Here is a 24,425-nt window from a genome sequence, read left to right as displayed (position 1 = left end):
GGTGAGCGGACACGCGCTGTGTGCATCTGCATGCGTGTGGCACACGTTTGTGCGTGGGTGAGCGGATACGCCCTGTGTGCACCTGCATGCGTGTGGCACACGTCTGTGCGTGGGTGAGCAGATGCGCTATGTGCACCTGCATGCGTGTGGCATACATGTCTGTGTGTGGGTGAGTGGACATATGCTGTGTGCACCTGCATTTGTGTGGCACACGTCTGTGCGTGGGTGTGCGGACACGCTGTGTGCATCTGCATGCGTGTGGCACACGTCTGTGTGTGGGTGAGCAGACGTGCTGTGTGCACCTGCATGCATGTGGCATACATGTCTGTGTGGGTGAGTGGACATATGCTATGTGCATCTGCATGCATGTGGCACACGTCTTTGCGTGGGTGAGTGGACATACGCTGTGTGCACCTGCATGTGTGTGGCACACACGTCTGTGCGTGGGTGTGCGGACACGCTCTGTGCACCTGCATACCTGTGCGTGGGTGAGCGGACATGTGCTATGTGCACCTGCATGCGTGTGGCACACATGCCTGTGCATGGGTGTGTGGACACACGCTGTGTGCACCAGCATGCGTGTGGCACACATCTGCGTGGGTGAGCGGACACCTGCTGTATTCACCTACACGCGTGTAGCACACATCTCTGTGCATGGGTGAGTGGACACATGCTGTGTGCACCTGCATGCATGTGCGTGGGTGAGCGGACACGCGCTGTGTGCATCTGCATGTGTGTGGCACACGTTTGTGCGTGGGTGAGCGGATACGCCTTGTGAGCACCTGCATGCGTGTGGCACACACGCCTGTGTGTGGGTGAGCAGACACATGCTATGTGCACCTGCATGCATGTGGCACACGTCTGTGTGTGGGTGAGTGGACATACGCTGTGTGCACCTGCATGTGTGTGGCACACATGTCTGTGCGTGGGTGTGCGGACACGTGCTATGTGCACCTGCATGCGTGTAACACACCTCTGTGCGTGGGTGTGCGGACACGCTGTGTGCATCTGCACGCGTGTGGCACACATCTGTGCACGGGTGAGCGGACATGCGTTGTGTGCACCTGCACGCGTGTGGCACACGTCTGTGCACGGGTGAGCGGATACGCACTGTGTGCACCTGCATGCGTGTGGCACACATGTCTGTGCGTGGGTGTGCGGACATGTGCTGTGTGCACCTGCATGCATGTGGTACACGTCTGCCTGGGTCAGCGGACACGTGCTATGTACACCTGCATGCATGTGGCACACATCTGTGCGTGGGTGAGAGGACACGTGCTGTGTGCAACTACATGCGTGTGACACAGATGTCTCCGTGGGTGAGCGTACATGTGCTGTGTGCACCTGCACGTGTGTGTCACACATGTCTGCATGGGTGAGTGGACACGCGCTGTGTGCACTTGCATGCGTGTAGCATACATCTGTGCATGGGTGAGTGGTCACGTGCTGTGTGCACCTGCATGCATGTGCGTGGGTGAACGGACACGTGCTGTGTGCATCTGCATGCGTGTGGCACACATGTCTGTGCGTGGGTGTGTGGACATGTGCTGTGTGCACCTGCATGTGTGTGGTACACATGTCTGTGCGTGGGTGAGCGGATACGCCCTGTGTGCACCTGCATGCATGTGGCACACATCTGTGTGTGGGTGAGCGGACATACGCTGTGTACACCTGCACGCCTGTGGTACACATCTGTGCGTGGGTGTGCGGACACGTGCTATGTGCACCTGCACACGTGTGTCACAGGTCTGTGCGTGGGTGAGGACACGTGCTGTGTGCAACTACATGCGTGTGACACAGATGTCTGCGTGGGTGAGCGTACATGTGCTGTGTGCACCTGCACGTGTGTGGCACACATCTGTGCGTGGGTGAGTGGACACGCACTGTGTGCATCTGCATGCGTGTGGCACACGTCTGTGCGTGGGTGAGCGGATACGCCCTGTGTTCACCTGCATGCGTGTGGCACACGTCTGTGCGTGGGTGAGCAGACACGCACTGTGTATTCCTGCATGCATGTGGTACACGTCTGTGCGTGGGTGTGCGGACATGTGCTGTGTGCACCTGCATGCGTGTGGCACACATCTGTGTGTGGGTGAGCAGACACGCGCTGTGTATTCCTGCATGCATGTGGTACACGTCTGTGCGTGGGTGTGTGGACATGCGCTGTGTGCACCTGCACACGTGTGGCGCACGTCTGTGCGTGGGTGAGCAGACATTCCCTGTGTGCACTTGCATACGTGTGGCACACATTGGGTGAGCAGACACGTGCTGTGTGCACCAGCATGCATGTGGCACACACACAAGCCCCTGCTTGTGGTTGTTTCCTCCTTGAATTTCAAGGCATGTACCAACTGATTCCGCATTTGGGCAGATTTGCTCTTCATGTTCTGATAAAGAGGTGTAGGCTGGGGGCAGATCTGGGAGGTCATGGTTGTTGGGGGAGGTGGTGGTGAGAGGGATGGGGTGGGGAAATGAGCGTGGATAATGGGGCCTGGGTGTCGAGCCTGCCTCTTACTCCCTTTACTCTGTTTCTTGATTCCAAGCCTCCATTCGGAGAAGAAAAGGGGGTGAGTCATCTGCCTGTGTCCTGAGGGCCTTGGCTTTGCCTGACCTGTCTGGGGGAGTGCTGGTGTGTGAGGAGGTTCCAGCGCAAGTCAGGGTGGCCCAGAAGCCTGGGCTGCAACCTCTTGTTGGCCTTCTCCCTGGGGATCTGGTAGGGGCATGAGAGAAGGACCTGCAAGGATGGAATGGGGAGTTCCCAGGGGTGTGACCCTCTGGGACTGTGATGGCCTTGGGGGCTCAGGTGAGCCTGGGGCCTGTGAGCTGTGCAGATGGCCTGATGGAGGCAGCCCGTGGGGAGGAGCTGGGAGAGCTCCATGGAGGCCACTGCATGCGCCATGGCCCAGAGAGCAGGAAGGAAAGGGCTCCAGGGTCCCAGAGGGGGAGCTCTAGGGAGCAGGGAGACTGGGCCATGTTGGTGTGCGCGGCCCCAGTCTACATTGCTTCTTTCTGCTGGTCCTCTCGGGGCCTGTGCCTGGGTTGTGGGACGTATTCCCGTGCTGGTTGGTTGTAGGGCCAAGCCCAGAGCTGATGGCCCCTTCAGAGCAGGGGTCTGAGTCCCACAGCACTGGGGAAGGAGCTTGGAGCTCCCCTGGCCAACAGCCCCCCAGGCTGTTGACTACCCTCCTGAACCCCCGTTCAGTCCTCCCTCTACCCTTTGGGGCTGCTCCCTGTATGTCCTGTATGTTCAGCCTGGCTGCAGGGAAGAGAGCATTCAGGTGGGGACAGTCACCTGGGCCTGGGTACTGAGGTCCACTGTCCAGTGAGGTCCTGGGACCCAGCTTCTGGCAGCCTCCTCTGCCTCTCCGGTGGATGGGAATCAGGGCCCAGACAGAGGCTTGAGGTGGCTTTCTCCACCCAGGCCTGTATATTTGTTCCACGTCCGTGTACCTGATGCCCATCCCTTCCTCTCTCTGGACCCACTGGGCTTTCCCTGGGTGAGGACACATCTGCCAGGCCCTTGGCCCAGCCCTCTTGAGGCCCCCTTGCTGCCTCTTGCCCCAGCCCAGGTGAAGGGCTTCCCCAGTGTCTTCTCAGGTATTAAAAACAGGTGACAAGGTCTCCTCCAGTGACCTTTTCTGCACGCCTTTGGGGCAGACACACAAGCTATTTCTGGAATCTTCTGGCTCTGCCCTCCAGCTCGTTAGTGGGGCTCCCAGGGTGCCGTGTTGCAGCCCAGGTGCTGCTCCAGTCGTGGAAGAAGTGATGGCTGATTGATCATCCTGCAGGCTGGGGCCCTATAGATCAAATAGCTGCAAACCCAGCTGTGCCCTGTCATGCACCCAGAGGGCCCTGGGAGTGAGCGGGTCCACTTGGTTCCTGATGGGCTTCGTTTCCCTCAATTATTTAAAATAATTTATTTAAGAATATATTCTCTAATATTGGGGGGAGAGTTATGTCAGCCTCATCAGTTTGTCATTTGCAGAATTCTTGATTAATTTTTTCCCTTTTGAAAACACTTCTCACTTGGCTCCAGCACCATCACCCGATGACCAGAAGCAGCTGCCTCACTAAACGTTATGTGCATCCTGCTGCAGGTCTCCGGGATGGGTCTTTTGGACCTAGAGAGACAGCCTCTCCCAGCCCGTGGCTCAGGTGGCAAAGTGTCACCCGTGATGCTGAGCCGTGTGTGCCTCACGGAGTTTTCTCTCCATTCATGTCTTTACTTCTGCAGTTTCTGGGGAGTATGGTGCTTAAGTCTCATCTCTTACTTCCTAGTCAGTGATCTGGGGCAATTTCTCTCTCTGAGCTTCAGTTTGCTCCTGGGTTGGATAAAGGTGATGATAAAATCCTCGTGTAGTTGTGGGATGAGAGGAGTGGTTTGCATGAAGTCCCGCATACTCTAGAAATCACCAAGAACTTAACAAATGGTGGCGATGGTGACTTCAGCTCCCAAAAATAAATCATTCACTTCATGACAAAAGCAAATGAGAAGTCCCCTCAAACCAGCAACCCCTGGTCTGTACCTGGGCCTCTGTCACCTGGTGGCACCGGGAGCCGTGCACAGGCCCAGATATCTGCAGTTGGAGCCTATTTTGCCTGTAAACTCTTGCATTGTTCAGAGCACAGGCTGGGCGCTGATGGAACACAGAGAACAGCATTTGCTCTCTTCTGCAGACCCACAAGCTGTCTGGGGAGATGAGGCACCCAGACGTGAATTGTGCTGAGCTGTGCCAGCACAGTTGTAAGCCTTTCTTCTGTGCTAATTCTCTCTAGAGACACATGAAGCTAGCGCTGTTTTTATGCCTGTTTTATCAGACGAGGACACAGAGGTCACAAAGAGCTTAACTCAGGACATAGTGTACAGGGTGGGTCTGGTCTGGGTTGGGTACAGGACAGTCTTGGGGAGTTATTTCCTTTTTCCAGCAATGCTAAGCAGATTGCAGAGGTAGAACCAGCAGGTGCTGTGAACAGCTGCAGATTGGAGTTGGAAGGAGTAGGAGGTGTCCAGGCTGACCATTGAAATTCTCCAACAAAGGGCCAAGACAAGAGTGGCCAGACAGGGTCCCTCTAGGGTTGGCACAGCCCCAAAGAGTGGAGAAGGGCCTGGGGTTGGGTGGAGCCTGAGTGATGGGTGGGGTGCAGTGTCGCTGCTGAATGACGGCTGGTGCAGCAGCCAGGTGGACATGGGTGCTGCCCCAGCCCTTGCTGCATGCTCCATGCACTGGTCCTCAGTGGACCCACGGGGGCGAGAGCTACTGATGTCCTGGGGGAGCCATCCAACCAGAGCTCTGATGGTCCTTAGAGATACGTATTAGTTTAACAGAGTTTCCAAGTCACTGTGATCATTTGTGGAAACCTGCTTGTGTATCAGGGTCTGTCCCAGGGCTGCGGCCCACCGTAAGCAGCTTCCCTTCCAGTGCGGTGCGGAGAGCCAGGAGTGGCCTGTATTGCTGAGAACAGTGACAGGACGAAGGGAAATGGAGGGAAATCCAGGGAGACTGTGGTCTCTGAGTTGTCTGTCTGTCACCTGCCCTGGTCTTCTCCCTTATGGTCAGAGTGGCCTTTCCTTAAGTGGGGTCCATGGGGTCACCTGGAGTCTCCTTGAGGATAGAGAGGCTGCCTGGGGTGGGGTCTCAGTTCTGGGGTGAGGGCCTCGTCTTGGGGGCCTGGGGTGGGAGCTTTAAGGAGGGAGGGGAGTAGTGGCCTCTGTCAGCATCACGGGTGGCCGGGCTGGGGAGGACGTGGCAGTGCGGCAGCAGGTGGCCCAGGAGCTGAGATGGAGCCTCCTTGCTGTGCAGAGAAGCTGGACGAGATGCTGGCAGCTGCCGCAGAGCCAACGCTGAGGCCAGACATCGCAGACGCAGACTCCAGAGCTGCCACCGTCAAACAGAGGCCCACCAGTCGGAGGATCACACCTGCCGAGATCAGTGTAAGGGCCATGGGCGGCTGGGAGCACTGGGATGGGCAGGCATGGGGGTCAGTCTGTCCTGGGCCACCCCCTCCAGAGGGGTGTGTGCACCCTATAGCCTCTCTCAGAGACTCCTGGGGCTGTCTCTGCCCCCTAAATGACCACAGCTCAGCACCTGCTGGTTTCGCTTTTGTGACTTTTGGTGCTTCTGCCTTCAGGCAGTCCCTGTCTCACGCCTGAGACCACCAAGGTACCCCAGCTCTGCTGAGAACTCAACAAAGCATGTCTCTGTTCCCTGCCCACTTGCCGACCCGGCGCCTTCTGGGCTCCTCCCCTACCCTCAGCCAGGGTCTGCACCCACCCTGCCCAACACCGTCTACACTGCACCACCATCTGCGCTGCCCACACAGCCCAGGCTCCAATGGGCTACATCCCCTGCTCCCTGAGGGCAGAGCCCAGACATGATTCCTGGGTCCAGGCACCCACAGGCACTGGTGCCACTGGAGTGAGAGCAATGGGGTATCACTTCCGGCTTAGGAGGAGGACGGGGGGTCCCCAGTGCCCTGGAACCTCCATATTCCCCTCCCTGACCCCCACAGTCATTGTTTGAACGCCAGGGCCTCCCAGGCCCAGAGAAGCTGCCGGGCTCCTTGCGGAAGGGGATTCCACGGACCAAGTCTGTAGGTATGGCTGGGCTGTGGGGCCGCATGGGGTGGGAGGAACGGGGCTGGAGCTGGCAGGGTGGATTTGGGTTGGAAGGACCCTGTCTCTCCCTGCTGGTAACTGCGGTTTTCAGTTTCCCCCTGAGTCCTGCCTCTTCCTGGCCCCAGCTGAAGGATCTCATATGTTGATGGACGTGTGGGGATTAGGCCTTCCTCAACCCAGAGATTCCCCCTGGCAGCTGACACTCCCTGTCCAGTGGGCATCCCCTGATCGCTTCCTCCCTCCCATGGGCGGCCTCACCCGTCCCCAGCTGCCACTCCCTGTCCACTGGGCACCCCCACCTCCCCATCACCTCTCATCCTTCCCACGGGCAGCCTCGTCCCTCCCCAGCTCAGCGGCCTCCATCGTCGTTGCTTCTCTGCAGCCCAAGTGCATGTGAAGTTTTTGACCCTAAAACGCCCCTCCCCTGAACTTGCCTCTCCCTTACTCCTCCATATATTGCTCTCTCCCCCTCTTCACAGCCAGTTTCCCCAAAAAGTCACCTCTGCTTGCCGTCTATCTCCCATCCCCCACCTGCTCCTCAGCCTGCAGCAGACGTGCTCTCTCCATACCCAAATTGAAACTGCTCCCACCAGGGTCACCGGTGGCCTCCAGGGCCTTCCTCCCCGTGGACACATGGCCAGCACTCCTGCTGACCTCAGCTGGCATGCGGTTTCTTTGCTCCTTCTTCCATGAAACGCTCCTCCCCAGAGTTTGAGGACAACACTTCCTGGTTTTCCCCTCCTTTCTCAGGTGGCACCTGTTTCGACCCTGCCGCTCCAGCCTCCCAAATATGGGACCTTTTCAAGGCTATGTCTTCAGCCTCCTTCCCCTCTGTGCCTCACCACTCCCCAGCCACCATCACACCCCACACTCACTGTGTCCTTTCCTGAGCCAGATGACAAGCCCTGCCCACCTGTGCATCTGTCCACCCACACACCTACCTACTTGACCGTCTGTTGTCCATACAAACCCCAGCACACCCCCGCATCTGTTACACATAGGAGTAAACCTCTCAGCACTTACTACGGGCTGGACACTGAGTGTTTAATACTTAGAATAACCATATTGAGGTTGAGGCCACTAGTACCTCCATTTTACAGATGAGAAAACTGAAGCAAGGAGGGTAAATGACCTGCACAAGATCACACGGCTGCCTAAACTTATTCCTCACCTGCCCCAGCACCCTGCCAATTTGTGTTCAAACAAGGCCGATCCTGGGCCAAGTCTGGGGCTTGGTTGGGGAATGTGATGTGTGCAGAGAACTCAGCAGGCACATGGTGGGTGTCAGGGCTCACGGACCAATGGAGCCCACTGGGGAGCTCCCGGCCCACCTGGGTGTCACAGAAGGCTGCGTGTGTCGGGGTCGGGGTGGGGGTACTTTTGAGCTAAGATGTGCAAGATAAATGGGAGTTTCTGGGGGATAATGGGGCGAACTGACAGAGCAGTGTGGAAAAGGCATATGGGTGTGTGGACTGGTCCCTCAGAGACTGCCGAGAGTTATTTCTGTAGGTGGGATGGTGGGGAAGAAGGCTGGTGAGGCTGCAGCTACTTTGGAGCTGAGAAGCGCTCTCCTCTGCTCTCCCTGGCCTAAGCCCTGAGTGTCTTCCATGGTTTCTCTCTTACCCTCTGCCTCACCTGACCTGTCCAGGTGGGTGGCCTCACAGCCCTGCCCCGCACAGGTCTCATCGCCTTGCAGCTGGGCCATGGCTTTGGTCTCATGACTGCCTGCCCTGGCTCTGCCCTCTAGTCCATCCCTCTGGCCAAATGAGGCTTTTCACAGAGCTGCTATCACTCCATATCTGTCCAGCTTGATCCTCTGTGTGCTCCTCATTGCCTCGGGGCCCTGGAGATCGGCCCCAGTGCTCTCTTGCTTCATCTAGAAACATTTGTCTCTGCCTCCCTTGACCTGGGTCTTCTGACTCTTGCTTCCTGGGCCTGACCCTGCAGGTCTAGGTCCATGCACCTGCCCTGCAGGCCTTGAGCCACTCTCCTAGGACTGTCAGTTCTGCCTTGGTCCCTCAGGCACCCTCTTGCGCTCGGTTGATGAATGGGTTGACAGGTGCTCCTTTTTGGCTCCCCTTGGCCTGCTGGGCCTCAGCTGCCAACATGCACGTTGGTTGGGTTGTCAGACTCCCCAGGCCCCTGCCCCATGCCCTGGCTCTGTTGCCCTGGGCACACAATGCAACCCTTGAAACATCAGGATTTTGATCCATAAACATGGAGACCACCGATTCCACCTCCAAGGACCACTCTGAGGCTCGCCCGGTAGGCGGCACTCACAGGCTAGGACTGCGTGGCATGCTGGGAGTGCTCAGCAGCCGCCAGTGTTAGTCTCTCTGCTATTATCTAGGCAGACAGAGGGTCTGCCTTTGTCCCCAAGGGGTCCCACCCCCGCCCCAGATGGCATCAGAACAGATTCCCCACTCCATGCTGAGGCAAGTGACTTTTCTTTACCTTATGTCAGAACTTGGCATGCTATTAGCATTAAATTTCCCCTTATTTCATCTTTGCACGTCACTCCCGCCTTCTACATCCTCAAGGTGTGCTCGTTCTGCGTCGCTCCATCTAACACATAGGCTTGTGGGTGTTCACTGTGCGTTCATACACAGTGCAGGGAACGCAGCAGGAGACCCAGGACGAACTAGGCACAATTTCTGTGTCCAGCGGTTGGGGGTGGGGGAAGGCAGACCTACAAATAACGATGATGACGACCTCGGCCCCCTTCCCGGGATACTGCTGCGGTTCAGCCCTGTACTGTAAAGGTGAAATCGCCTGACAGTAGGTGCAGGCTGTCTTGGCATGAGGAAACTGAAGTTCCTAGAGGTTAAGGAATGTCAGTACCTAGCAGATCTAAAATTTAAGCCTAGCTCTGTACACAAAAGCCCACCCTTGGTACCTTGGCTACAAAGAGATATGCCCAGCAAGAAGCAGTGTAGCATTGCCGTATTAGCACTGCGGTGGCTGGAGGAGGATCCAGTCAGGAACGGGCAGCCTATATTGCAGCAAGTTCATAAAAATGTTGACCAGTCTCAGAGTGAGGCTGGGAACAGGGGCACCCTGAGACCTGGGTGCGTGGGTGTGGGGCCATCTGCCCCCTGCAGCCTCACTGAACATACCTACAGCACATGTGTCCACATCATGATGTCCACAGGGGTGCTCAGAAGGTTGTGTCAGGTTCTGGCTGGACAGCAGGATCATGAGAGCCCTGAGCACTCCAGCCCTTGTACAGGATCCTAACAATGACGTCTGAGCAAGGCATGCAGAGGGGGGTTCATTTTAAGCCTGTTTTGACCATAGAAGAACTGAAGCTCAGAGGGGCTCAGGGATTGGCCTGGGGTCACACAGCCAGTAGGGGTTAAAATGAAACATGCTGGGTGCTCAGTCTGCAGTTCCCATTTTAATTCATCTATCCATTCTTCCCTTCGCCCAGTCACCCAACGTTACTGAATTTCAGCCACTGTGGTTGCATCACCCACCCATGTGGGTCTCTGGAAGGAGCCTCTCAAGGCTTTTTCCACAGGGCACCTCCTTACCTGGGCATTAGCTCTTTCTCTGCCTGAGGCCTGGCTCCAGTGGCCACAGCCCTGCTGCCCTTCATCCTGCCAGTGTGTCACTCCTGCTCATTTCCCACCATCTTCCTCTCACCTCTGGTTGCCTCCAGGGCTGGTACTTTTGCATCGGCCTTGTTCATTCTGGGGTGAGGAGCCCTGTACTGGCCCCTCCAAGCCCCTCAGCAGTTCTGTCTGCATGTCTTGCGGGGCTGTCCCTGCCTTCCTGGGATATCTTCTTAGGGCCTGCTTGATGTCCCTGGGTTTGGGCAGGTCTTGGCCCCAACCCAGGTCATCAGAGTTTGTGTCCTTTCTCGGGGACCCTCCTCCATCCTGTAACTGAACGCACACCTCTCTCCTGCTCTCGTCACAAGAACCCGCCCTGTGCGGCCCTGGGCCTGGGGCACAGAGCTTGGACGTCCAGGGACCAGCGCAGACTGGGGTCTTGCTCGGAGCCCGGGGTCTTGCTCGGAGCCCGTGCTCTGGGCTCCCTGTTTATCCCCTGCTCTCCATTCCCCGCCCACCACTGGCCCCAACCCCATCTTCCCGAGCATTCTAGCGCCTCGCGCCGCGCTGGGTTCTGCCGTGGGCGTCCGTTGTGTCCGGGACGGTGGCTGCCCCGGGGTGGAGTCGGGGCAAGGCTGGCCTCTGTGGGAGGGGGTGCCGGGGTCCCCAGGAGCCTCTCGGAAGGCAGCACCCCCTCTGACCCCACCCCCCAGCGCCCTGGCTGGCCTCACCGGCCCTTCCGTCCGCAGGGGAGGACGAGAAGCTGGCGTCCCTGCTGGAAGGGCGCTTCCCGCGGAGCACCTCGATGCAAGACCCGGTGCGCGAGGGTCGCGGCATCCCGCCCCCGCCGCAGACCGCGCCGCCTCCCCCGCCCGCGCCCTACTACTTCGACTCGGGGCCGCCCCCAGCCTTCTCGCCGCCGCCCCCCCCGGGCAGAGCCTATGACACGGTGCGCTCCAGCTTCAAGCCCGGCCTGGAGGCGCGCCTGGGCGCTGGGGCTGCCGGCCTGTACGAGCCGGGTGCGGCCCTTGGCCCGCTGCCCTATCCCGAGCGGCAGAAGCGCGCGCGCTCCATGATCATCCTGCAGGACTCGGCGCCCGAGGTGGGCGACGCCCCTCGGCCCCCGCCCGCGGCCACCCCGCCCGAGAGACCCAAGCGCCGGCCGCGGCCGCCCGGCCCCGACAGCCCCTACGCCAACCTGGGCGCCTTCAGCGCCAGCCTCTTCGCGCCGTCCAAGCCGCAGCGCCGCAAGAGCCCCCTGGTGAAGCAGCTGCAGGTGGAGGACGCGCAGGAGCGCGCGGCCCTGGCCGTGGGCAGCCCCGGTCCCGTCGGCGGCAGCTTCGCCCGCGAGCCCTCCCCGACCCACCGCGGTCCCCGCCCGGGCGGCCTCGACTACGGCGCGGGCGATGGCCCAGGGCTCGCGTTCGGCGGCCCGGGCCCGGCCAAGGACCGGCGGCTGGAGGAGCGGCGCCGCTCCACTGTGTTTCTGTCCGTGGGCGCCATCGAGGGCAGCGCCCCCAGCGCGGACCTGCCATCCCTACAGCCCTCCCGCTCCATCGACGAGCGCCTCCTGGGGACCGGCCCCACCGCCGGCCGCGACCTGCTGTTGCCCTCCCCGGTGTCTGCTCTGAAGCCATTGGTCAGCGGCCCGAGCCTCGGGCCCTCGGGCTCCACCTTCATCCACCCACTCACCGGCAAACCCCTGGACCCCAGCTCACCCCTGGCCCTTGCCCTGGCTGCCCGAGAGCGGGCTCTGGCCTCCCAGGCGCCCTCCCGGTCCCCGACACCCGTGCACAGCCCCGATGCCGACCGCCCCGGACCCCTGTTTGTGGATGTACAGGCCCGGGACCCAGAGCGAGGGTCCCTGGCTTCCCCAGCCTTCTCCCCACGGAGCCCGGCCTGGATTCCTGTGCCTGCTCGCAGGGAGGCAGAGAAGGCCCCCCGGGAGGAGCGGAAGTCACCCGAGGACAAGAAGTCCATGATCCTCAGCGTCCTGGACACATCCCTGCAGCGGCCAGCTGGCCTCATTGTTGTGCACGCCACCAGCAATGGGCAGGAGCCCAGCAGGCTGGCGGGGGCCGAAGAGGAGCGCCCGGGCACCCCGGAGTTGGCCCCGGCCCCCATGCAGTCAGCAGCTGTGGCAGAGCCCCTGCCCAGCCCCCGGGCCCAGCCCCCTGGCGGCACCCCAGCAGACCCAGGGCCAGGCCAGGGCAGCTCAGAGGAAGAGCCAGAGCTGGTGTTTGCTGTGAACCTGCCACCCGCCCAGCTGTCGTCCAGCGATGAGGAGACCAGGGAGGAGCTGGCCCGAATTGGGTTGGTGCCTCCCCCTGAGGAGTTTGCCAACGGGGTCCTGCTGGCCACCCCACTCGCTGGCCCGGGCCCCTCGCCCACCACGGTGCCCAGCCCGGCCTCAGGGAAGCCCAGCAGTGAGCCACCCCCTGCCCCTGAGTCTGCAGCCGACTCTGGGGTGGAGGAGGCTGACACACGCAGCTCCAGTGACCCCCACCTGGAGACCACAAGCACCATCTCCACGGTGTCCAGCATGTCCACCTTGAGCTCGGAGAGCGGGGAACTCACCGACACCCACACCTCCTTCGCTGACGGACACACTTTTCTACTCGAGAAGCCACCAGTGCCTCCCAAGCCTAAGCTCAAGTCCCCGCTGGGGAAGGGGCCGGTGACCTTCAGGGACCCGCTGCTGAAGCAGTCCTCGGACAGCGAGCTCATGGCCCAGCAGCACCATGCCGCCTCTGCCGGGCTGGCCTCTGCCGCCGGGCCTGCCCGTCCTCGCTACCTCTTCCAGAGAAGGTCCAAGCTATGGGGGGACCCCGTGGAGAGCCGGGGGCTCCCTGGGCCTGAAGACGACAAACCAACTGTGATCAGTGAGCTCAGCTCCCGCCTGCAGCAGCTGAACAAAGACACGCGTTCCCTGGGGGAGGAACCAGTTGGTGGCCTGGGCAGCCTGCTGGACCCTGCCAAGAAGTCGCCCATCGCAGCAGCTCGGTGAGCAGGGCGGTGTGGGGAGGGATCCGTGCCTTGTCCGTGGCCCCCTCTGTCCTTCCTCTTGTCTGTTCTCTGGCTCTCCTGTTCCTCCTTGTTCTGTTCCATTCCTTCTGTGGCAACCCCCAACCCACCCCCACCATCCACCTCTGAATCCGGTCTTGCTTGGCCTGCCTGAGAGAGGAGGTTCTTCTGGGCGTCTGACACATCAGGGTTGGTGCTCACTGTGTCCCTGTTGGTGCCAGAAATGGGAGCTGGGCTTCCCTCAGAGTCTCAGGTTGGGCATAAGTCTCCATGGCCTTCCTGGAGGCCCTTGGCCCCAGGGATTCCTGTGGGTTCTCTGTCTGGCTCCTGACGCAGGCTGTCTTTACCATTAAGGGTTGTTTTGTGTTTTACTTTGGAGGTGCGTCTCCCTCCTCCCATCCTCTGTGGCCATGTGGCTGCCCAGTGTGGCTGATACCCTCTGCCTTAGAGCTGCCTCCTGCCTTGCTTCCTTTGGCGGCTTGGAGCACATGGACTCCTTTTCTTTTGGGGGATCTGCCACTAACTTTCTGTTTCCCATCCTAGAAACATTTGTCTCTTGGCACCACCTTAGAATCCCTTAAACATGGATTCCCGTGTGTCACTTCTAAAGTGCAGTAAGAAGATAGATGGAAGTCACGCCATCTCCCTGCACTCCATCTGCCCTCTTGCCTTCTCCTCATCACTTCCCTGTCTGTCCCGCCCCTACCCAGAAGGATCTGAGCAGGGGCCTGGCTTGCTGCTGAGGCTGTCACAGCCGCCAGAGCCCTGGGCTGATCCCGTAGGTCTTTCCTTGAGGACCCGACTCCCAAGGCTCCTTCCAAAGAGGAGCCCTTCAGGCCCATGGGCTGCATGGATGCTGCTGGCAGAGCTGGTCATCCCCCAGCCGCCCCCTTGTCTGCCTTTTTAAAGCTGCTTTTGCCTTCTGTGCCCCTAGGTCTCCCCTCCCCTCTTTGGGTCTGGGGGTGGGGAATGTGGATGCCACCTCTTGACTCCTCCTCCTTGCCTCCCGGAAGACCAACCTAGTGGGCCCTGTACTGTCAGCCTTGGAGGACAGAGTTCACAGCATAGCAACGTGTTCAGAACTTAAGGACCTTACAGGTCTTACAAAGGCCTGGCCGTTCTGCCTTCTTTAGTTCACGATTCAAAAGACAAGTGGGAGCTTGGGAAGCTCATGAGGCCTCTCCTAAAGTCCCAGGATGCTGCCTCCAGCTCCTGTCATCCTGGGGGAATTGCTCTGGGGTCCTTTCTCCTTTTAGCCTCTTCTAACTCCCAGCCAGACTAGAAAGCCTTCTTCCCAGCATTGCGGTGTTGCAGGTTCCCGTAGAATGGGTGTTATAATCACTGTGAGCAGCCTGGTCCTGGGCCTCTGTGCAGGACCAGACCCCTGAGGCTGGGGTCTCCTGACCCACACCTGACCAGCCCCCCATCTTCCCTGTCTGCTTCTCCCTCCGCTCCTCTCTGCCTCTTGGTCTTGATGAAAATCAAAGCTATTTTAAAAAGTGCATAGCACAGTGCCTGGCCTGGTTCAGGCCTTCAATAAACATTTGTTAAATGGATGAAAGAACAAAGCAAAATGCAAATGCTGTCTTTTGTGATTTGAGATCTAGGGAGGTGGCTTAGGACGAAAACCCACAGAAGGACCGACTCAGCGTTCAGACTCATCAGGTGTTGATCCCCCGTGGTTGGGCTCAGGTGGGCCCAGGTCTGGTCACTGGCCCTGTCCTCTCCTGTGAGGCAGCTGCAGGGCAGGGTCAGGGGGTTCCTCAGCCGGAACCTCTGGCACTTCCCCTTCTCTGAGTTCATCCTCCCACAGGGCTCTTTAGCGTTCTGTCTTGGTCGGGGTAAGGTTCTCTTATCCCTTGGCCCTGGCTTTCACCAGGACCCTGTTAGTTTTTCTTTCTCAGATGTGGGATGGGGAAGGACATACCAGCAGCCCTGACCCTTACGTGATGTCTGTTTTTTTACTCAGTAGTTCCTGCAAAATTCTGATCTCTGATTGAGTTCATGTGGGTCCTCTGCTTTTCCCTGACTGATCACTGGGGTCTGGGGACATACGGCTGTCATCGTCCGGGCTTGAGTCCTCTGTTCTCCCAGGAGCCAGGGGGATGGGTCCACCCACCTAGCAAGCAGGTGCTGAGAGTGAGGGTCGGGGGCTCTCCAGATGGACATCCAGTGCTGTCCCTGGAGTAACCAGATGCTGGACAGCCTGTAACAACCACTGCTACTGTGACATGGCCCCCACCGGCGTCAGCAACTCACTTCCTTGCTGGTCATTGGCTTGGAGCCATCAGAGGGCCATGATGTCAGTGCTCAGCAGCTCACAGCTTAGTGCTGTAGTCTTAGATCAGCCACTGAATGTCCATCTCTCCCCTGTGAAGTGTATTTACAGTGAGCCGACTGCACAGGCTGTCGCAAGGCTGCCCACAGCATCACCTGTGAAGCACCCAGCAGGCCCAGGGCTGGGGCCTGTGGACCCTTGCTGGTGTGAGCTGCCATTGTCTCTGCTGTCACTGACACCCAGGCACTCAGACACCTAGGCTAGGTCTTAGAGTCCTTTGTGGGAAAACAAGCCTGTTGGATGCAGTGTTGGAGACGGTCCTGCCGTATCAGTTTGTCTTCACACCATTCCATTAGACGGACCCTAACAGAATCTCCATGTTCCAGACAATGAAACTGAGGTACCACAGAGTTTCCTTGCAGACAGAACGGTGGTCTGCCTGACCATGAGCCCTGCTCTCTGGCTGCCGTAATCGAGGGCTGCTGTTGTGAAATCTCTTCTGATGACACACAATGGGCTTTTTCCCTCCACTTAGAAGTGGCAGGTGTGTGCATCAGACTCACCCCTCTGTTTCCTGGTCATGTGTGTCATAAGCAGCACCCGGTGCCACCTGAGTGGCCCACCCAGGCCCGCTTTTCCTTCTCAGTTTGCCTGTGTTACCTTCTGCTCCAGCTCACTCTTCCTTTCACCCTCTTGTGTTCCTTCTTGCCTTCAGACCTGGGCTCAATTGCAGCCGTCTGGAGGGGGCCCCACTACCCATCCTGGGCCCTTAACTTCTGGTGCTTCTGGCTGCAGGCAGCGGGCCAGAGCACAGGACACTTGGTGATGTCTGAGTCCAGTCCTGTTTCAGATCTGGTCCTTTGTCTGCCCACCACGGCTGTTGTCAGCACTTGTCCTGCAGCCCCTGGTGGCCGGAGTCTGGTACTCACTCCTCACTTAGGGATAAAACTGCTGGTGGAACTGTCTCAAGTGTGGGAGGTTCTGACATCCAGGTATGACTGTTTCCTTCCCAGGGCCAGTCCTGGCAGAGGCGCTAGGTCACCCTCAGGGCCATATCCTGAGCCGTGTCTCCAGCCCCTCGTGTTCCACAGTGTTTGTCTGCCAGGCCCATCCTTCTCCTCCCTGACCGACACCACGAGGAAGGGAGTGCCTACCCACCTCTCCACAGATGACTCAATCCTGATGTGCTTTAGCCACAAGGTGTTCTGGGGCCTGAGAGCTTTCTGGGCAAGTTAAGCTGTCCTGTATGTCGTGGAACCAAAGCTCGGTAACTGTGGAAAAATGATCATCTCTGGGGCCACCTTGGTTTTCAGGGGAAGCTGGAGAATGTGGCACTCTCATGCTGCCTCTGGAAGGTGCAGGACCTTTGGCCTTTTGGATCCTTGATCCCAGATTGTCCACCTGCTCTGTGCTCCCAGTTCCAAGTCTAGCCCTGCTGGACAGACCATTCATCTGCCCAGAGCCCCTCCTCGGTCTCTGGGCCCCACACCTGATTCTGAGGCTGCATTTGGGCATGACTCAGACCTGACTCTGAGCCCCACAACTGGCCACAGGCACCCCAGCTGTCTGAGGCTCACACTTGTCTCTGAGACCCTGGTTCCACACCTGGCTCTAAACTCCATTTGTCTTCCAGGCCCCGTGCTCGGATCTGAATCCCATGTGGGGTCTGAGGTCCATAGCGAGGCTCACTTCTGCCTCGGTACTTAGCTTTACATGGGACTCTAACATCTGGTTTTGTAGGTAAAGTTCATGGCAAAATAGCTTTGGAAACACAAAAAGAGGTTATTTGCTGCAGTACTTCTGGTGCCTTTGACAAGCTCATGTGGAGGAGGGCACTGTGTGCTGTGGTCTCCAGACCTGTTAGAGTCAGTTCCTAGATGTCACAGAAGACCCGTGTTCCTCAAAATGGTCAAGAAAGCCTGCCCTAATGGCCTGCTGCAGACCCTGCCTCCTAATATATTTGTCAGGGATGTGAACAAAGCACTGTGTGCTTGGCGGATCACACTGGTAAGCAGGGCCAAGGCCAGCAGGGCCTGCTCTATTGAAACCCACACTGAATGTGTCACATGCCTGCCAGTGGGGACCCTGCAGGCCACATGCAGCTGGGGCAGGTGTGTTCCCAGGATCCCTGAAGCCTGTTCAGGGAGTAGGAAGGAGGTACAGAGGAGGGGTCATAGGACACTGGGGCCCATCAGAGCTGGAGCTGGAAACAGGTGGGGTGTGAGGAGCAACACATGTTACTGCAGAGGATGCACCGGAAGCTTGAGAGCCCATGTCTGGTTTTGTGCTCCTCTGAGAATTAGTTCCCTTAATGAGGCCCCTAGTTTCCAAAGGCCACAGGCTTAGACCTCCCCCATGTGAGTGCAGTGGCAGAAGGCCCGAGGCAGTAACCAGGGCTGGAGTGTGCACATTTTCCCACCTGTTGGTCCCAGTGGGCTGACCGAGTTGGGCACACCTGGCAGGGACATGTCGTACTATTGTTGCATTTTGTTAGTGCATCTGATATTTCTGGCTTTGTGCTGGGTACCAGGAGGCAAGAAGAACTGGTAAGAAGTGGAGTGAAGGGCCTGAGACCATGAACAGTCTGGATCCAGAAATGGCTAGGGGGAAAGAGGAGGTCTGGGTTGATATTAGGAGTTGGTTATTGGTTGTAGGGTAAAGAGAGGAGCTGATGGTGGCTCCCAGGCTCTGTGTGTGGCAATGACAGGGTGCCATTCACTGAGTTAGGGATGGAGGGACATGTGTGGATACCCCAATAGAGGTGTTGAACTCATCAGAGACTGTCTGGGTCTTACATGTAGCATTCCTGGGCACATTGGCCATAGCAAACCGTGTGAGTGGATAATGCTGCCCTGGAGAAATTGCAAACTAAGAAGAGGGGAGCTCCAAAAATCCATCTAGGAAGGAAGAGGCCTAGGAAAGAATGTCTCGAAGGGAAACAGATGAACAGGTCAGCAGCGGGGTCTTGCTGACGGCCTGGGCAACTGCGGAGCAGAGGTCGGAGTGGGGAGGGTGTGGCAAGGCCAGACCTCTCTCACTGGCTGAGAGTCACTGGGAGACAGACAGTGCAGGATTCAAATGTAGGTGGAAAGACGTGGGGCTGTGGGGCCCTCAGCGTGGTCTGAACTCAGCCTCTTCAGGGCGGCTGCTGGAGGTTTTCGTGGGTGATGGCGCCTGGTGAGGTATCATGGGTTAGAAGGGAGGTGGCCCAGAAGCTCTCTGGGAGGCTGGCAGGTGCTGTGGTGTGGCTGTTCGGCCGCCGGAGCCTGGCCAGGGAGGTGGCGAGATGGCTGAGAGTGACAGTGGGTGTGCAGGGAGGCCGTGGAAACATGGAAGTCAGACATGGAGACTGCTCGGGTTTGTGCCCTGGGGATGGTGTGGGCAGTACCCTGTTCCCCAAGAGAAAGAGAAGCAGACACCTGGGCCATGGGTGACCCCAGGCCCCTCCCTCCTGTGCCCTGGGGCCTTTGGAGGGCACAGCCGTCCTTGGGCATTTCCTCTTGGCCTCCTGACATCTCCAGCATGCTCTGGGAGGTGGGAGCAATGTGACTGGCTCTCCTCACGTCTCTTGCCCTCTGGCTCCCTGGGTGCCTCTGGAGCCAGCCTGCCCTCTGCCCAGGTCTCCAGCTCAGCCCCTGCCAGTACTACCCAGACAGGCACAACTCTGCTCTGCCCAGCTTGGACCTCCTGGAGCCCAGACCCTGCTCTGGGCTCCAGCCGAGCCTCCCGGCTGTGCTGCCCACGCCTGCCCTGTGCCTCTGCCTTCACTTCTGTGGTCCTGCAACTCATCAGTGTGCTTCAGTCACACCTGAGACTCCAGGTACACCTGCCATCACAACTCCATTGAAAGCTAAGCCTTGGGGCAGGGGCAGGGGCAGGGGCAGGGCCAGGATAGGTGTCCATCCTGTGATGCAGGTCCCCAGGCCAGGGCCACTGTGTCAGGTCTGGTGCGTAGAGACCAGGTGCATATTGGTCCTGTTCCTCTCTGGGTGTCCCCAGTCAGGTCCCTCAGAGTGATTCTCTCGGAGTCTCCCCTGGCAAACCCCTCCAACAGTCACCACCATCTGGGCACACACTCCCAGGGGACCCCCCTGACCTAACACCAGCCGGCACCTCCCCTCGGGAATTCCCCCCCAACCCTGGCTGCTTCCCCACTTTGCCTCACTGTGCAGGTGGATCCATGGAGGCCAGATCCAGTGGGAGCAAAGACAGCTTATTCTGGTGGTTGGTGCCTGTGCTAAGGCCCACCTCAGGTGTTCTTGAAGCCCCTTTCTTTTGGGGGGCACAGTATGGCCTCTTCAGGAAGCTCTGCTCTGGATCTGAGCAGCTGGGAGGAGGCAGTAGGGACAGAGGCTGAGGAGAGGACAGAAATGAGGTCCCGTGGGAGAGACAGAGCTCAGATCTCCACAGAGGGCTGACCTCCCACAGGTGGGAGACAAAAGACGAAACCTGCTTTAAGGGGAGCCCCATGCCTGTGTGGAGCAGGCACTGGTGATGCTGTGTGGTGAGGACAGCACAGAGGTTGTGGCGGGGGGACTCAGCCTGGGCAGGGGCAGGGAGGGGGTGAGAGGGCCACTGGAGAGGGGTCCGGCCAAAGAGGATGTCAGGGGCTCAGCACCCCCAGGCGCCAGGCACCTGCTGAGCACTGCGGCCACGCTTGTGGTTCACCTGCACTTGGAGACTTGCACAGGCGCCTCTCCTCCACCAGCAGCTCCAACTTTGTCCCTCCCACAGCAGCTGGGCCCTCTGCACCTGAGTTCCTCCCTCCACACCTGGCTGCCCGTTGTGTGGTTGCAGCTGTGGGTCGCGTGGGCCTGGCCGGCTAACTCTCTCTCTCATTGCTCTCTCCTGCCCATCTGCATGTGGCTGCTCTGTCGAGCTGCGCCGTGGTCCTGAGCGCCGGCTGTGTAAGTGAGCATGCTCATCCCATGCCTCTTGCCGTCCACACGCTGTGCCTGTCTGCCTGGGTCTCTGCTCTGCGTGGCTGTGAGAGGCTCTGGTGCCACTGACAGCCCCTTGAGGCTTCCCCTGACCCAGTGGGGATAGGGATGGGAATGGGGGGACATGGGAGTGGGTTTTCTGTGGAGCTATCACCTCAGGTAGGCCTCCCACCACGGCAGAGCCAAGGAGGGGCTAGAGCTCTAGGGTCCTGTCAGGTGAGGCTGGGAAGTGAGCTGCTGTCGGTTCTTGCGTGTGTGTGTGCGTGCATGTGTGCGTGTTGCGTGTCTGCGTGTGTGTGCTGCTGCCACTGCGGCATGTCTGTAATGCGTGTGGGCACCGTTGCTGCTGTTGTGTGCTGTCTGTGCAGGAGGCTGCCTTCGTGTTGTGGGTGTGCACGGCCTCACACCTGCCCTGCATGTGCTGCTGCTCCATACGGGGACGAGCCCTGCCTGGTGTCTGTCTCCTGTGTCACGGACCTGTTCAACCTCGTGCTGCTGCCAGCCTTTATCACGACTCAGCTGTCCCTGGAACTAGCCCAGGGTCACCTGGGTCTTCTCATGAGAGCAGAGCTGTGTGGGGGGTGGGCGGTGAAGGGTACTGCCCAAGTCTTACCGTCCAGGGCATCTGTGGATCCCGCCATGCCCAGAGCCGGTGTCGGAGGCTGGCAGGAGGGAGAAGCCAGCCCTTTGCCATGAGAGGCTGTCTTTTCTTTTGGTTGGGCTGCACTTGGAGCCTGGATGGAGTGGAGGGGGCCACCAGTCATTCCTCATATTCCAGCCAGTCACTGGCTCTGGTCCCAGGGGCCAAACGAAAGGGCCAGGGTAACCATAGGATCCCACCCTTATTTCTTCCTCTGGCCGGGCTACTCCCGCCAGCCCCAGCCCCAGCCCCAGCCCCTTTCTCCCTGGACCCTGCCCGCTCCCTTCCGCCCGTCCTCCCTTGGCTGTGCGCCCCTCACCTGGCGCTGACCCCTCTCCCTCCGCAGGCTCTTCAGCAGCCTCGGTGAGCTGAGCTCCATTTCAGCGCAGCGCAGCCCCGGGGGCCCGGGCGGCGGGGCCTCCTACTCGGTGAGGCCCAGCGGCCGCTACCCCGTGGCGCGACGCGCCCCGAGCCCGGTGAAGCCCGCGTCGCTGGAGCGGGTGGAGGGGCTGGGGGCGGGCGCGGGGGGCGCAGGGCGGCCCTTCGGCCTCACGCCCCCCACCATCCTCAAGTCGTCCAGCCTCTCCATCCCGCACGAGCCCAAGGAGGTGCGCTTCGTGGTGCGCAGCGTGAGCGCGCGCAGCCGCTCCCCCTCGCCGTCGCCGCTGCCCTCGCCCGCGTCCGGCCCTGGCCCCGGCGCCCCCGGCCCACGCCGACCCTTCCAGCAGAAGCCGCTGCAGCTCTGGAGCAAGTTCGACGTGGGCGACTGGCTGGAGAGCATCCACCTGGGCGAGCACCGCGACCGCTTCGAGGACCATGAGATAGAAGGCGCGCACCTACCCGCGCTTACCAAGGACGACTTCGTGGAGCTGGGCGTCACGCGCGTGGGCCACCGCATGAACATCGAGCGCGCGCTCAGGCAGCTGGACGGCAGCTGACGCCCCACCCCCACTCCCGCCCCGGCCGTGCCCTGCCGGCAGGGCCCCCCACCCCCACCCCGGGCCGCGGGCTCGGCCTGCCCCTAACGACGGCGCCCGGGCCAGGAATGTTGCATGAATCGTCCTGTTTGCTGTTGCTCGGAGACTCGCCCTGTACATTGCTTAGTGCTCTCACCGGCCGCCCAGCCCACCCAGCACACAGTCAGGAAGGGCGTGGACCAGGGAGGCTGGGGCGGGAGGGGCTGGGGGTGGGGTGCTCTAGCCTGACCACCGCCTTCACAGCTCCTGGTGGCCATTCTCCCAGAGGGGGAACCTAGTCCAGCATGCGAGGTCAGGACCCGCCTTGGTGACTCGGGGGGAGGGGGGAGACATTGGGATTCTCGATGGGGGCCAAGGAGCCCCCCTGTTTTGCATATTTTAATCCACTCTATATTTGGAACGAGAAAAGGAACAAATATCTCTGTCCGTAATAGTTTCCTCTCCCCTCCCTTCTACTTCCACTGGTCCCACTGCAGCTGCCCAGTCTTCCATCTCCGGCCCCTCACTGCCACTGCCACCCCACAACGGGGCAGGGGACGCTCCAGCTGGTCTGGGGTTGGCCAGGGCCCTAGTGGCCCGCCCTGGGGCCCCAGCTCGGCCCCTCCCCTCGCTGAGCTCTAGTGTGCCCCACCGACCTTTCAGGTGCTGCTCGTGGGGGGAGGGGCGGCAGGCCGCGGGTCCTGCTGTGCACCCGCGAGACCAGCCGGCCTGGGAGACCATCGGCCGGGGGGGTGAGGGCAGGGCCCTGCCGCTCCACCGCAGCCATCTTCCTCACAGGGTCTCTCCCCAAGGAGGGGGCCAGTTTGGTCCCCATGCTCTTGGGCAACTACAGCAGAGAAGCCTCCCTGCCTTGGACCCCAAAGTCTCCTGTCCTGCCCTTTGTGTGTGTGGGTGAAACTGGGTGCGTCTGAGCACGTGGGAGCCATGTGTGTGCCTGATTACTGAGTGGCCCAGGGGCCGCTCTGGACTAGCGTGGGGCTGTGGAGGCGTGCACAGTGTGCATGCATGGGGTGTGCCTGTGAAAGCACCCTGTCTCCTCTTCCAAAGAAAGTCAGAGGCCATCCTTCACCCTGGGTCCTGCTGTTTGCCCAGCCTGTCCTTCCAGAGCCTCACCCAGCCTGAGCGGGGGTCCCTGGTGAATCCCTGCTGCTTGGGGAGGCCCCAAGGGCCCCTTGGAGGCAGCGCCCCCACCTTGGGCTTCTGAGGGGATCCTAGGGGGACCCCTAGAGTCAGGCCACCACTGGCCCTGGGGAGAGTCAAAGACCCCCGAGGGTGCCCAGCCCCCCACACTGTGACTCCTCACACTCAGCAATGACCTGTGGGGTGGGGGCCCTGGGACGTTTTTAAACCTAGGGTTTGGAGTCTGGACTAAGCTCCATCCACGTCACTCACAAGTTTCTGTTTATATTTCTAGCTTTTTTTAATAAAATAAAAAAAAAAGACAGAAAACAGAAGTTTTCACAACCCAGGGGCCTGGCACGCCGGTCTGTGCCTGCCCGCCCCGCCCTGGCCCACCGGCCCCACTCCCTGGGCGCAGAGTCACACCCACTCACCCTCCGCCAACAGTCCAGGTCACACAGCAGCAGTCACTGTAACAGACTGCCACATACACACTCGGTCTCACACTCACCTGTGGGTTTTGGTTCCGTTCAATTTGGGTTTTTAACTTTACAGGGTCAGTTCCGCTTCACCTCCTTTTGTATGGAGTTCCATCCGGGGGGTTTCACCCCCTGCTCCAGTCCTGAGGCCTCCTGACCCTGACGTTGTGATACACCCCACAGAGATCTATGTTTCTTATATTATTATTGATAATAATTATTATAATATTATTATGTAATAAATTTATAAGAAATGAAGCCATGTCTCAGTTGCCTGCTTGAGGGGATATTTGTCTCTGTCCCTCATACAGGCCACACAAACCTCCTCAGCCTGGACCACATGCACGGTGACTCCCGTATCCATATCTTTGACCTCCATGCCTAAGCACCTGGCATCTTCCAGCATCTTCTCTGAGTCTGCTGGAACTCAGCCTATGCCTCCTGCACTGAAGGCTTTTCTCTGTTCACCAACCCACTGAATAGCACCTCCTAAGCTGGAGGCTGCTTGTCCCCCATGACCTCTGCCAGGTTTTAAGGCTAGGGTTTAAGACTTGCTCCCTCCAGTGTCCAGTTGTTTTTAAATTCTGCTGCTCCTGTCTTGGAACCCCCTCACATCTCTCACAACTGTCCTACCCCACGGCTGCAGACCAAATTTAGGCCTCACTCCTTCCCTGCTGATTCATTGGTTTTTCTGTTTCCATTTCTGCCCTCTGCTCACAAACACTAGCCTGTCTGTAAATGCAGCTGGTGGATGGACCCCATGAGCCAGTCCAGCCCAGCCAGTGCTGCTGTGATCCT

At 59.4% G+C, this 24,425-nt stretch overlaps 1 protein-coding gene across 1 annotated transcript in view; it reads left to right on the top strand.

Moving 5' to 3' along the window:
- LOC111549108 (SH3 and multiple ankyrin repeat domains protein 3) overlaps positions 1–23,885 on the top strand; it is a 37,218-nt gene extending 13,333 nt beyond the window's left edge. The window contains exons 8-12 of the mRNA XM_026448894.1: positions 2,544–2,567; positions 5,802–5,932; positions 6,511–6,595; positions 10,920–13,173; positions 21,399–23,885. Of these exons, the coding sequence (XP_026304679.2) occupies positions 2,544–2,567; positions 5,802–5,932; positions 6,511–6,595; positions 10,920–13,173; positions 21,399–21,990 (3,086 nt within the window). The 3' untranslated portion in view covers positions 21,991–23,885. The remainder of the gene's footprint in view (positions 1–2,543; positions 2,568–5,801; positions 5,933–6,510; positions 6,596–10,919; positions 13,174–21,398) is intronic.
- The last annotated feature ends 540 nt before the right edge of the window (positions 23,886–24,425 follow it).

Source organism: Piliocolobus tephrosceles, chromosome 11 (genome assembly GCF_002776525.5).
Source record: "Piliocolobus tephrosceles isolate RC106 chromosome 11, ASM277652v3, whole genome shotgun sequence".
NCBI classification, from domain to species: Eukaryota; Metazoa; Chordata; class Mammalia; order Primates; family Cercopithecidae; genus Piliocolobus; species Piliocolobus tephrosceles.
Note: the sequence above shows the minus strand (reverse complement) of the source record. Positions and strands in the feature narration are given on the sequence as shown.